Source organism: Chaetodon auriga, chromosome 12 (genome assembly GCF_051107435.1).
Source record: "Chaetodon auriga isolate fChaAug3 chromosome 12, fChaAug3.hap1, whole genome shotgun sequence".
Taxonomy (NCBI): Eukaryota; Metazoa; Chordata; class Actinopteri; order Chaetodontiformes; family Chaetodontidae; genus Chaetodon; species Chaetodon auriga.
The window spans coordinates 9,517,731-9,530,040 of record NC_135085.1 but is presented as its reverse complement, the minus strand read 5'-3'; the positions used below and the strand labels follow the sequence as shown (position 1 = coordinate 9,530,040).

At 41.0% G+C, this 12,310-nt stretch overlaps 1 protein-coding gene across 2 annotated transcripts; it reads left to right on the top strand.

Moving 5' to 3' along the window:
• The first annotated feature begins 2,477 nt into the window (after positions 1-2,477).
• Positions 2,478-7,965, top strand: LOC143329330 (profilin-2-like). Of its 2 annotated transcripts, none has more exons than XM_076745170.1 (3): positions 2,478-2,785; positions 4,160-4,352; positions 6,175-7,965. In XM_076745170.1, exons 1-3 carry the CDS (start codon positions 2,657-2,659, stop codon positions 6,270-6,272), a joined length of 420 nt encoding a protein of 139 aa, XP_076601285.1. In that variant the 5' UTR covers positions 2,478-2,656; the 3' UTR covers positions 6,273-7,965. The 2 variants fall into 2 exon arrangements, with proteins under 2 accessions (XP_076601285.1, XP_076601284.1); XM_076745169.1 differs by having other exon boundaries at positions 2,514-2,785; positions 5,860-7,965.
• Positions 7,966-12,310: the final 4,345 nt, after the last annotated feature.

Below are 12,310 nucleotides of genomic sequence, written 5' to 3'. Positions count from 1 at the left end.
ATTTCTGATTAATTTAGACTTGGTTTTATTACAGCCAGGATATGACAGAGGTCCTCTAGTACCTCCTGTGATCACCACACTATTGCAATCTTTACCAGTTGGTCAAGCTGAATAAAATTTTTGAAAGCATTTCATGGAAAGCAGCGTGTTCTGAGGGAATTGATTTACCAAGCTTGCGGTTGGAGGAACAGCATGCATCATGCATGAGTAAGTCATAGCACTGCATTACAGCTGCAGCATTTGGTGAGCTGAAAAAGTCAACTTTGTATGCAATATTTTGTTGTTATCTAATAGTCAAAGGGAAATCAATACTTAGGCCTATTTACAATGTGAGGAACTTAAGTAAGTATATCAGTAGATGTGCATAAAATTCTCAGTCAGAATGTCGGTGTCAGCTTTGTGTTTTTATTTTAAAAGCAAATGTACAACATGTCTCTGTAAATCAACAAAGGGTTAAGTACCTGTTTTCAAGACATGTTTTTCATAGCTCTGCACCAGAGAAATACAGTATTCAGTGGAGCAGTATGAGTATCCACAAACCATAGCAAACACTGCCCCTGGTGGCCAAGAGTGAATACTTGGTTTTCCTTTTTTTTGGTTATTATGGACGAACATTGAACTCTCCACCATCTAAACTGCCTTGTATCCCTTAATGCTGTTGTTTTATTCCAGCATATTAATAGCAAATGCAAATTCAAGCAGAGCCAATCTAGATATGAAGAAACAAAATGACTGACCCACCAATGTGGTCAAAAAGTACCTCAATGTATTCTTATTAGAAATAACGTCATGCATTTTATATATGGATACATCAACTTACGTCATATAATTCCATCACATTATTGACTGACTGATTAGACCCTGAATGATCGATTTCTGCAGATGCATTGCTTACACCATCTACATCATTTACCTTGTGCTTCAAATCTCTTCTACAATTCTAATCTTTAAATCGATGTAAGTTACATAGCCTGAAACAATGAAACATGTTTTCTTTACATGTTTATAATGCAGTTATTTGCATTGTTTTTTTATTGTACTTGAGGCGTTACACCCTAGGAAAGCTTGAACACTTAATGTAGTAGATGTCAAGATAAAAGTTTTCTCAAGTAGTTTTCTCTTAATTTGTGCATGAGGGGAGTATTTGTTTCTCAGTTTAACTATTTTAAACATATACTTAGCCGCACAAACCCAGCTGGTAGGGGTGCTTCTGGTATTATTGAGCCATCCAACATATAAGTAGCAAGAATAATAATAACTGCAGGACTTTGTGTGCATTAGCTCCAGCTTGCAAGATACTTCACTGAGTCCAAGCACAATGACAGATCTACACTAATGGCAGAATCTCTTTGGTTAGGGATTATAGGAAAATGACCGTTTGCTTTCTTGACTCAATCTGAACTGAATAGAAGACATGATGCAACCACTTGTCTTTTTAAGTAATCGGAGGGATCCTACACTCTTGCGTGTGAGGTAATGGAAATCATTGGTTTGATCCCTGGTTTTGACAGGAAAGGCTTAGAGAGTGCTCTTGAGCAAGCCACCAGCACTGCAACACTCCACTGTTGCACAAGATGAATTGGAACAAACTTTTATTTAACCCTTGTATTTTGTTGATATTGACTTTACTTCCTTGTGGTTTGGGGGCCAGCGGAGCTAAAAGCTGTTTGTGTGAAAATAATTGAAATACTGATAGCAAAAATCAACCTTTTTTTTCTTCTAACCTTATTAAAGCCCAATATCTAGAAAGCGCTAAGTGGTAACCATTTGCAACAAACTGGGATTGCACATTTGTTATAGATGAATGAGCAAACAGCATTGTGTTATTACACTAGTGTGGAGCTTTGGACCTCAGCTGACATCTGAAACATCATGTTTGTCAGCAATTCTCCTATAAGGAAAAGTATTAAGCTAATAAGACAATGCTGAGTGAGCATTTACTGTTTGAATCACAAACAGAACAACAGGGTTGCTACTGCAGATAAAAATTTGAGTGACATGTAGTGTATCTCAAGTACTCACGAGAATTCAAATTTAGCAGGAGAAATTGGCTTATTAGTGAGTGGGGAAGTCCTACCATTAAAAAAAAAAACAAAAAAAAAACACACATTTCAGGTTGTATTTTTAAGGAAGTGGGAATTTGATTTGGGTTGAGTTCATCATCCACAAGCACCTCAGGGCATTTTGCTTCCTGTATGCACTGATGGTGACTGCTGTCCCTCCCAAAACTCAACTGTCTCAACAGTGTTTGCCATCAATGCCAACAACATGAAAACGCATTCAATGAATGAAAGAATGAAAAACTGAACGATTCAATCAGCAAAGCCGCACTCGCCGGTCTGTGCACCCCGGCATTCCCTCAGACAGTTGACTCTTGGCTGAGCTGTTAAGTCCCTCTTTATTCCGCCGCCTGCTGCCATAAAAGCGCCGGGAGCTCATTGTGCGGAGTGATCTGATACGGACTACACCCAGCCGCTGCCTCAGTGCCCTGGCTTTCTTTGCTGCCCCAGCCTTGACGTTGGTTAACGTCGAAGTGTGGGTTAGATTGGAGACTCTAAATTCGTCTGTAGGATTTCTTCCGATTTGGCTGTCTCCTGTTTGATAAGCTCACTTCCAAAGCTGTAGGGATTTTTAATATAGCATCAATTTCTTGAATATGTCTTGGCAAAGCTACGTGGAAAACCTGATGGCCGATGGCAGCTGTCAGGATAGCGCCATTGTTGGGTATACGGACGCCAAATATGTTTGGGCAGCACATGCCGGTGGTACTTTCAACAATATCACGGTAAGAAGTCAAAATTGGGTAATTAGAGTGAAAGCGTGGTTCCGTTGGACATTGTTGTTGTGTATCACCCACGCAGACACCCAGCAGACTGAATAGCGCTAAAACCGTTACCCTCGCAGGGTCTAAATGACTAGCAAGCTAACGGTATCGTGCTAGCTCAGCGGGCTAGCTAGTTCATCAGTGGCCTGTCTCGGCTATTTCCTGCTAAGGAAACGCTGCGGGATTAGACCTCGTGTGGATCAGATAAGACTTCACTCGTTGTGGCTCGCACGTACCATGAAGTCATGAAGTGATTAATTGACACGAAAGAGCACTTATCAAAATATCAAGACGCAGCTTAAATCAGCCCAACGCTGATTTAAAACCAGCGAGTAGACGGGTGTCTGACTTAAGAAAGCGTGCATGCTTTTGTGTGCACGGCCGCTTTGATTAGCTAACGTTAAGCTGCTGCTTTACCGGCGACCTGTGGTTAAAAAGGCAAATTGGCGGACGCTCGGCCAGCCTGCTATGAACCCTCCTCATGGTGGGCTCGGGCAATGTTGCTGCATATTCATGTTTTTTGACGGGAATGACAATGTGCTTTTCCTTTCTTAATTCATTGAGAGGGACGGCATGAGAGCCAGTTCGGTGAATATACGTCACTTTACTTCCGCCACTCACTGCAGGCAAGGGACGGGAAACTGGTCCAAATATCAATACATTTCCAGCTTTCCAACTTCTATTCACAAGCGTCCTCTCTCTTCATATGAAGCTTGGATTCCTCATGTTACAGTTCAATATCCATTAATGTTACGAATAGGACTGCAACTAGCATAAATTTCGTTATCGATTGTTCTCTATAGAATGTCAGAAAAGAGTGAAACACTGTCAGAACTCCTCACAGCCTGAGGTTGTGTATGAAACTTGTTAAAGCTCAACACATTCATTTAGATGTCCTTTTTATAGTATGACAGAGAATCAACAAATGGCTTGAATTATTGGTTGATGTATAAATTAAATTGATTGTAAATTTTCTGTCATTTGATTGAGTAATCAAGTAAGAAAGGAAATGAATTCCCCACAAAGTCAAAAGGCACTGATTTGTTACTGTATAAAAGTTAAAAAAAATAAAAAAAAGAGCCTTTATTACAGTGGCTACAGTTTAATGCCACGTTGTCTACCTGTGCACCAGGAGCACCTGCACCTGTTACATTACTGTTAGATCCACACATTTTTTTTTTTCTTCATAAAATTGCCTTAACGCTGTTAGATTTAATATGTGAACTAATCAACATTTTCATACTTGGAAGAATTAAGCTACTCATTGTAACTGGTAATCTGTCTGATGATCTGACTGACTCTGTCCCAATCCTGTGCTTGTGTGTGTTTTTCCAGTCTCAAGAAATTGATGTCCTTATCGGTAAGGACAGGGAGACCTTTTACACCAGCGGTCTCACTCTGGGCTCAAAGAAGTGCTCAGTCCTCAGAGACAGCCTCCAGGATGATGGGGACTGGACAATGGACATCAGGACAAAGAGCCAAGGAGGAGAACCTACATACAATATCTCTGTGGGGAGAGCCGGAAAAGGTAAAAGTGTAGTTTCACTTCATTGCAGATATCAAAATGCTGCCTTTTGTAGGTTAATACACCATCATGTTTCTGTCATGAGAGCTATGATACATGAGTTTTGTGATTTATGGACACTGACAATCAGGAGCCTGTCCTGACCAAACATTTGCTGGTTCCAGCTTCTTAAGTGTGAAAATTTGATGGTTTTGTTTGTCATGCATGACTAACTTAAGCTATTTGGACTGTCATTTGAAGACATCACTCTGGGTTGTAGTAAATTATGCAAGGGATTTTACACCATTTTATAACATTATATTGACAGGATTGAGAAAAGAAATCTGCAGTGTAATAGATGATGATAATTGTTAGTTGCAGCCTTATTTCCAGAGCATTTTCTATTGACTTGCTACAATTTCCAATGTGCATGTAAGAAGTGCTCACAAATGGCTTTTGTGAGTCAGGGCCCAGAGTCACAAAGCTCTCAAAACTTTAATATATATTACATGCATTTAGTTAATAGTCTGAATTATAAACCTCATATAAACCAGGGTTTGCCTACTCCAGTCTGTTTGCCTTTATGGTCCTCATTGTCTGATATTGCTCCAGTGTTTCTCACAGGTTGAGAATTTTCTCAGGTCTGTAGTCCTAAGACTTTTGGTAATTGGCTACAAAATTGCATTGTATTTAAAACAAACAAACAAACAAAAAACCTGAGTGCGCCACCACATTTTTTGTGTGGGAAACACTGATTGCAATCAAAACCAAGATCTGTTTTCCTTCATTTTCCCAACACTGCCTTCTTTTCTATTGAGACTTCCACCTGTCATCTTCCTGCTTTGCATGTTGTACTTACTGAAGACTAGTCAGAAGAGCACAAATGAGGTGTTGCGTATATTTAATTTGCACCGACAAGTGCAGTGAGATGCTACAGTCTTTACACATAACTGTATAGAAGATGGGGGTGCACCTTAATTAGCCCCTGACATGTATATTTGGCAGAACGAGCCTGTCCCTCCTTCAGTGCCGTACCCTCTTACAACAAATGTTTTCTTTACAGTTTCCATTGGTTCATTAGTGTTTTCCATCTGGTTTGCTGTTAAAAGCGGAGGTCAGCAGGAGCTGTCCTGACCAATCAGTGCACTGATCTCACTGCAGTTTATAATTGTTGCATTAAAAAAAGGCTGCAGTGGTCATAGTCAACCACATGTTATGGTCAGGGCTGTGTGGGGCCCACAGACTGCTCATTTGTTCATTCATTTATAATTCCCTATTTAAGAAACACAAGTGGGTGATTAATTGCATTTTTTGGACATGGATGAATTCTACCAATTGACACCACATTGTGTCAAGTGGTGAAGTCGCCTATTGCAGTGTATGGTAACACAGAAACCCTGCAGACACTTAGCCCTGTGTGACACGCAGTTGAATATTGCTGGACTTCTGGTGACAATTCTTCTTACCTGGAATGCTTTTCCTTTTCCTTTTCTTAACTGTCCCTTTTTTTTTTCTATCTCTTCTCTTTCAGTTTTGGTTCTTGTAATGGGCAAAGAAGGGGTCCATGGAGGCGGATTGAATAAGAAGGCTTACTCAATGGCAAAATACTTGAGGGATTCAGGGTTTTAATGTTTTCAAGCTCACGTAGATAAAATTGAGGGACAAAAAGAAGAGAAAAGAAATATTGCTGTTAAGATTTCTCCTGCAAGCAGTCAAATGTCTTGGAAACTTTTAATAGCAATGAAGAGTGGTAAGATACTGTGTCACCTTTGTTCCCCCCTTCATCCTGTAGGGGGGGAGACTCTTCAATTTTGTTCATTTCTCTTTTTTTCCTTGTGTGCTCCAGTATTGGTTTTAGTCATGGGAAAGGAGGCGGTCCATGGTGGAAATCTTAACAAGAAAGCACATGTAATGGCTGAATACCTGAGGAAGTCTGGATATTGAGCAACCTCTCCACCCATCCATCAGCTCACTCCCACTCACCGCATTGTGTTGACACTACTTCCAGGATTAGATGGCATACAATGTTGCTTCCTCCCCGGTCTCCTTTTTATACGCAGCCTTTTGTTTGCTCAACTCCCCCCCACCCTTTTTTTTTTTTTTTTTTTTAAACCTTCCCCACTTAAACATCGTACTCTCATGTTTATGGCACTACAGTAACAGCATGTTCATTGAAATGTTTATTAACCAAATGAGCGGGAAAAAATGATTGTAAATTGTCATAAAAGTAACACGAATCTGGACTCGCTTTGTGTAACATTTACATAGAAACTGGCTGATATTCCAAGGGGAAGTACACATGTAATGGTGCCGACAGTTTGCATCGTTATGCTTTGTGAGCATTACTAAAAGATGCCAGTTTTGTTTTGTTTTTGTGTTTTCATCAGCATGTGGGCATTTAAAAGTTGCATGCATACCCCCTTTAGCATACAGATCCCAGCCCCATCCCCTCCCTCTCCCAGCGTAATATTCCAGCCAAAATCATCTTCTCATCTGCCTCCATCTTCGAGTCTTCAAGCCTCCATTAAAGAAATGACAGATTCCCTCTGACAGAGTCCTGTATGTATCACCTCATCACCATCAAGCACAGCTTCTTTTCCCCTCCATCACATGCTTTTGCTGTTGTACCTGAATGTGGTCTTAGAAGTTAATGATGTGGTTTTGGGCTGTTGTTTGAGTGTAGTGTAAGGTCAGCATTGCTGAGGTCTCAAGATATTGTCATGATATTTCACCCCAACCAGGAGTCTCAGTGGACATTCCACCTCTGTGACAGCTCAATCATTTGTCAGTCGGCTTCTGCTATGTGCAAATTTTTCTGTAAATCACTACCCGCTCATGTTTGTGAAAATATACTTTTCTCCATCCCCGATGGACCAATTGTCAGTATAAGAGGATTCTCAGAATTACTTCACCTTATTCTGAATGATGATTGTTGGCATCACCTGTTGACTGTAAATCATTAAAGACAACTTCAGATGACTGTAAAACATTTAACTGCTTCCTTAGGCTTCAACACTAAACTTTTCATCACTAATTGATTTGTTGCTAACTTCATATCCATTAACCGATGAAATGGAAATGTCATTTTACTACAGTATGAATGCATTTTGACTGTAAACCCAGGCTGTTGTGCTCCAACAACTTGGAATTATTTGCCTTGTGCTTTAGTCATCAAAGGTGTATTCACAAATTGTCATAGTACGGTACTTAGAAGTATATTTAAAAGAAAAAAAAGATGCTGTGTACACTAAACATACTGAAAATGGTGTTGGTTGGAATAAGAACATTTGTAAGTTGTCTTGTGAAAATTTTCTGAGAATAACTGTGTGTTCTGTGCCATAAAATCGATCTGATCTGTTGCTACTACGAGTTGGATTTTTAACTGCTGCCCCAGCAAGAAGTAACTTTCAATGGCACTTTCCTAAGGGATATTTTGGCATCAGTAATCTCCAGACTTTGTGGAATATGTACAGAATTAAATGACAGAAAAATAAGTTTGCAATATGTTTTCTTTCTTTCTTTCTTTTTTTTTTTTAGTTGGAAATTCCTTCTGCCACAAAATCTGCTATTTCAAATGCCATGAATTGATGAGACCTGTTGTTTACAGACAGATCAAATAAAAGTTATTCCAACCAGAGGTAAAGCCAGTATCTCCTGTGTGTTGCCTTGTGAGTACAAACTTGTATGTTGACTGATTCAAGAGTTTGCAAGTCTAGTTTTTATTCAGGTATCCAGCTGAAACTTATTGTATTAACAATCTACTACATGAGCAATGACTGATGTAGGTGTGGATCTTGTACACCCATACAGAAAAGCACTACTCAGGCTATTCATTCTGTAATGGGAGACTAAGTGTCAGGGGATGTAATCAGGTTCTCTCTTCCTGAATCCCAGAAATGACTAGCCTATGAAATTGATTCTTTGCAGAAAGCTGGAGGAAAATCAACATTTTCAGTGGGCTGCAGGCCGTCACTAATGAGAATTCATTACTTTGAATGGATTCTTACCTACTCAACTAGTGTCACATAACTCAATAATTTGCCATCACAACTATGCCAAACCTAAGGGCGCGAGTGTAAACATAGGTCGCTCATGTGACGTATTTTCAGTCGCATGTTGTGACGTTTCGGAACCTAAAACACTGTTTAACCCTATTTACATGCCAACGCATAATTGGCGTTTTCAGAAATCTCCACTTTGGCCAGAGTTTAAAAAAAAAGATTGTTTTCCATGAAAAACAAAACAAAACAAAAAAAACTCCTTGCATGTAAACAGAGGACAAACCGCATGACAACATATGCGTTTTCCCTGAGTCTAAACGTAGCCTGAGGCCACATGCCAGCTTCTTAGCATGGGGCATTCTGGGCCACATATTGACAGCCCACCCTTAATTGCATGATTGGCAGAACCTGATGTGGTCAGGTGTTTGATTAGTCATAATTAAGATCTAACCTCACATGCTCAGCCTTTAAAACTGCCTGTTCAGAGAAGAGTTCAGCATTTGCAGCACACTGCTGAGGCAATCTGCCTGGGCAGTGCTTTTTCTTTGTTCCAATGGCGTGTAGAGAGAGAGGGGCCACTAAGATTTTATTATGTGTAGGACTGTTTTTGGTTGCTAGTTGCCATTGCACAAGATTAGCAAAGCTTAAAGCAATGGATAAATTTAGAGGAAACTCAACGCTCAGCCACGGTCAAGCTACAGGAAGTGAACTGCATCATGGAAGACTCTTAATTGGGCAAAATTCTCTGGGAGGTGCTGATACAGATTACCAAGCAGACATGGGTATGTACAGTTACAGTCTGTATTACAAATCTGCACAAAGTCCACAAAGTTGTTAATCATGACTTAACACTGTTTGACCTTTTAGGCTTGTAACTGAATCTGTATATGCACTGTTTAAATACTTTCATAATGGTGTACATCTTAACTTGAATAATGCCTTATTTTGAAAAGGTTGGGGGCAGCCCGGGCAACCTAAAGGACATGGAGATGACAATGCAGCGGTGGAACGATTCCTTAAAATGGAACCAAAGGTTGAATGTACTGGAGACTCCATGAAGCTTCAAGTCCAAGATGCTGCTTCTACCCCGGGATCTCTCTTCTTTGTGGACAGGGGTAAATTTTCGGTCTCATAAGGAGCCATTAATTTACAACTTTATCGTTCATACACAATATTTGAAGCATGTGCAGAACAGTTTCATGTAATTTTTTTTAATCCCCTTCTGCATAACTGAATCTCTCAGGAAGTCGCCTGTCTCCTTTGCCTCTGTCCAAGCTGCCACCAAGTTGTGGTTACACCGTCAGGTCAACACGGAGAGATTTGCTCTTAGTTGCACCTTATGATGGTTGCTTTGTTGCTCTTGAGGTGGGATACTTTATTGTGAACTCACTGCGCTCTTGAAAAATCTACACTTGTTAACATTTTTCTTACTGGTTTCAGGATGATAACTATGTTCTCCCATTGCGTTGGTTGGGGTTACCAGTGAGAATGTCATGCCCTTTGAGGCAGTCTTCACCTAACCCTCCAATGGTCACCTGCCATGGTGAGGGCATGGTTGTGAAACTGGAATGGACGGTCTCTGTTGCTAAAATTAAACTACATCGTAAGTTTCTTATCAGTTTCATGTCTTCTGTTTGAGATTAACAATGAATAAAACATGTTTGCTGCACTTCCCTGTTGACATTTAACTGTCAAAAGTGTAACAAATTGCTTAATGGCTACATCAATTTAGCTGTCCTAGAATTGTGCATACTTCCTTACTGCATCATTAGTGACACCTGTGCTTTTCCTGCTCTTCAGTGTTTGCACTGAAGTCTTTGAAACATTTGAGAACAAAGCACAGACAAGACAGTGGTGCAGCATGTACTTGCTGGTGACATTAAATTGTCCTGGAAAAATAAGAACTCATCCTGTCCTTGATACAAATGTATTATCTGCTTACTTTATGAACTATTATAACTGTCCCAATCCTAACTGTAATTTGGCATTGCAAGCTGTTTTATTTGTTGCATCTTTTTTATTCAGTCTGGAAATCAATTCTGATTCTATAATGCCTATTAAAGCACTGAATTGGCCATAATTTCTCCCGTCATGTGTTGAGTAGCTGTCAACTTATTATACAAGTTTGAAGGAGAAACCCTTTGGCAGGAGGGTATACTTCAGGAAGCTGTGACAGGTTTTGGCTGTAGGAGTTAGTCAGAGTTTAGTCTAAGTTTATAAATTGGATTATCTTTTTCATAGATAGCTTATGGTTTGTTGCCATCAATTCCTTAGAGTGGGGACCCTGAGAATTTGTCATGGGACTTTTTAGCCAATGTGCCTGGCAGTAATGTGTTCCTTTTACAGTGAATGGTAACTGGGAGCCACTGATGAAAGCCTCACCTAGATGTGGGTTCAGTGTAGTTGTACATCCTGAAGGTGTGGTCATCTCTGTTCGCTATTCACCCTGTCTGGAGAAAAAGGTATGACACAAATTTCTGAATTTGTTAATGGGGGGGGGAAAATCATTTGGCATAACCAGCTTTTGTGTTTCAGGATGGAATGTACACCCTTGAATTGGATGGAGGTGGAGAAACTAAAATTTCCTGTCCATCGCTGTCACCAGCTCAACCTGAACCCACAAAAATCCCAGCAAGGGTTCCAACACAGACTGAAACAACAAGCAAAGCACCATATCACTCAACACCATCACATAATTCTGCTTCAACCCGTGCTCTTGACCCTACACCATCTGCTGTTCCCAAGGTACCAGGTTTTCCACAGAACCCAGAGGTATTGAACGAGAAACCAAATCAGGGGCCAAAGGATTTCTATCAACCTCAGTTGCCTTACTTCCCTTTTTACCCGAATTTCTATTACCCTTACCCTGCAAATCCAGACACTAAACCTACACCTGCTGTACAGCCAACTCTACCTCTGATCAAGAAAAATGATGGACAGCATTCCCAAACTGTTCCTCCTGCAAAGCTGCCATTGAACCCTGAGGGACAAGTGCCCCAACCAATTGTGCCATCACCCTTTTACCCATGGCCAGCTCAACCTGAAAGGCCTGGAAAAGAACTTCCTCTAAAGCCTCAATCCACTCAACAGCTTGATGGCCAAGAGAAGCAACCTCTTTACCCTTATCCATTCTATGTTAAGCTACCTAACCCTGACGGTGTCCCTCCTGCACAAAGTCCTGAACCGACACCTTTACCTTTTACAGCTCCAACTGTCATAACTAAGGACCAAAGATGGCAGCCTTCCTACCCTCTTCCAATTTATCCTCAACCACCAAAGCCTGATACTCTTCCTAAAGAGCCACCAGTAACTAAACCCCCACCTGGTAAAGTGAAAGAACCTTTCCTTACAAATCCACCTAACCACCCATCTCAGCCTCCACAGGAACCCATAGGACCATCTGAGAGCCAAGAACACAAACCCCTTTATCTGCTTCCTCCTTACCCTTGGCCACCACAGCCACCAGCATCTGAAGCTCCCCAAGTGGAACCTCCTTATCCACTGTATCCTGGAAAACTATTACCTGAACACCCTGTGCTACCAAAGCCCCCAGTTTCTGAGGAACAAATATACCAGACATTCTACCCATATCTATTTTTGCCTCAAGGTCCTTATGCACTTGTGCCACCCACACAAACCCCTACACCAGCTCCAGAGGGCCAAATACAATCCCTCAGCACATTGCAACCTAAGGTATCTATACCTGAAGCCCCTGAGAAATTGTCACCTGGCAAATCAGTTCCGGAGAGCAAAGGTCCACCACAGCCTGAAGCTCATCAAGGCCACTTATACAATCCTTTCTACCCTGGTCCTTTCTACCCTAACCCTTTCCACCTTGAGCCTGAAAATCAGCCAGCTCCAAAGCCTCCACATCCTGAAGCTCCACAGGGCCAAATGTACCAGTCATTGTATCCCTTCTTCCCCCAGCCAGAGCCTGAAAATCAACCAGGTCCAAAGCCTCCACAGCCTGACGCTCCACAG

Excerpts from the sequence above, each read along its gene's own strand:
- LOC143329330 (XM_076745170.1), top strand. The coding sequence starts at position 2,657 with ATGTCTTGGCAAAGCTACGTGGAAAACCTGATGGCCGATGGCAGCTGT. Across the intron at positions 2,786-4,159 it reads GTACTTTCAACAATATCACG|TCTCAAGAAATTGATGTCCT; the intron begins GTAAGAAGTCAA and ends GTGTTTTTCCAG. Across the intron at positions 4,353-6,174 it reads TGTGGGGAGAGCCGGAAAAG|TATTGGTTTTAGTCATGGGA; the intron begins GTAAAAGTGTAG and ends TGTGTGCTCCAG.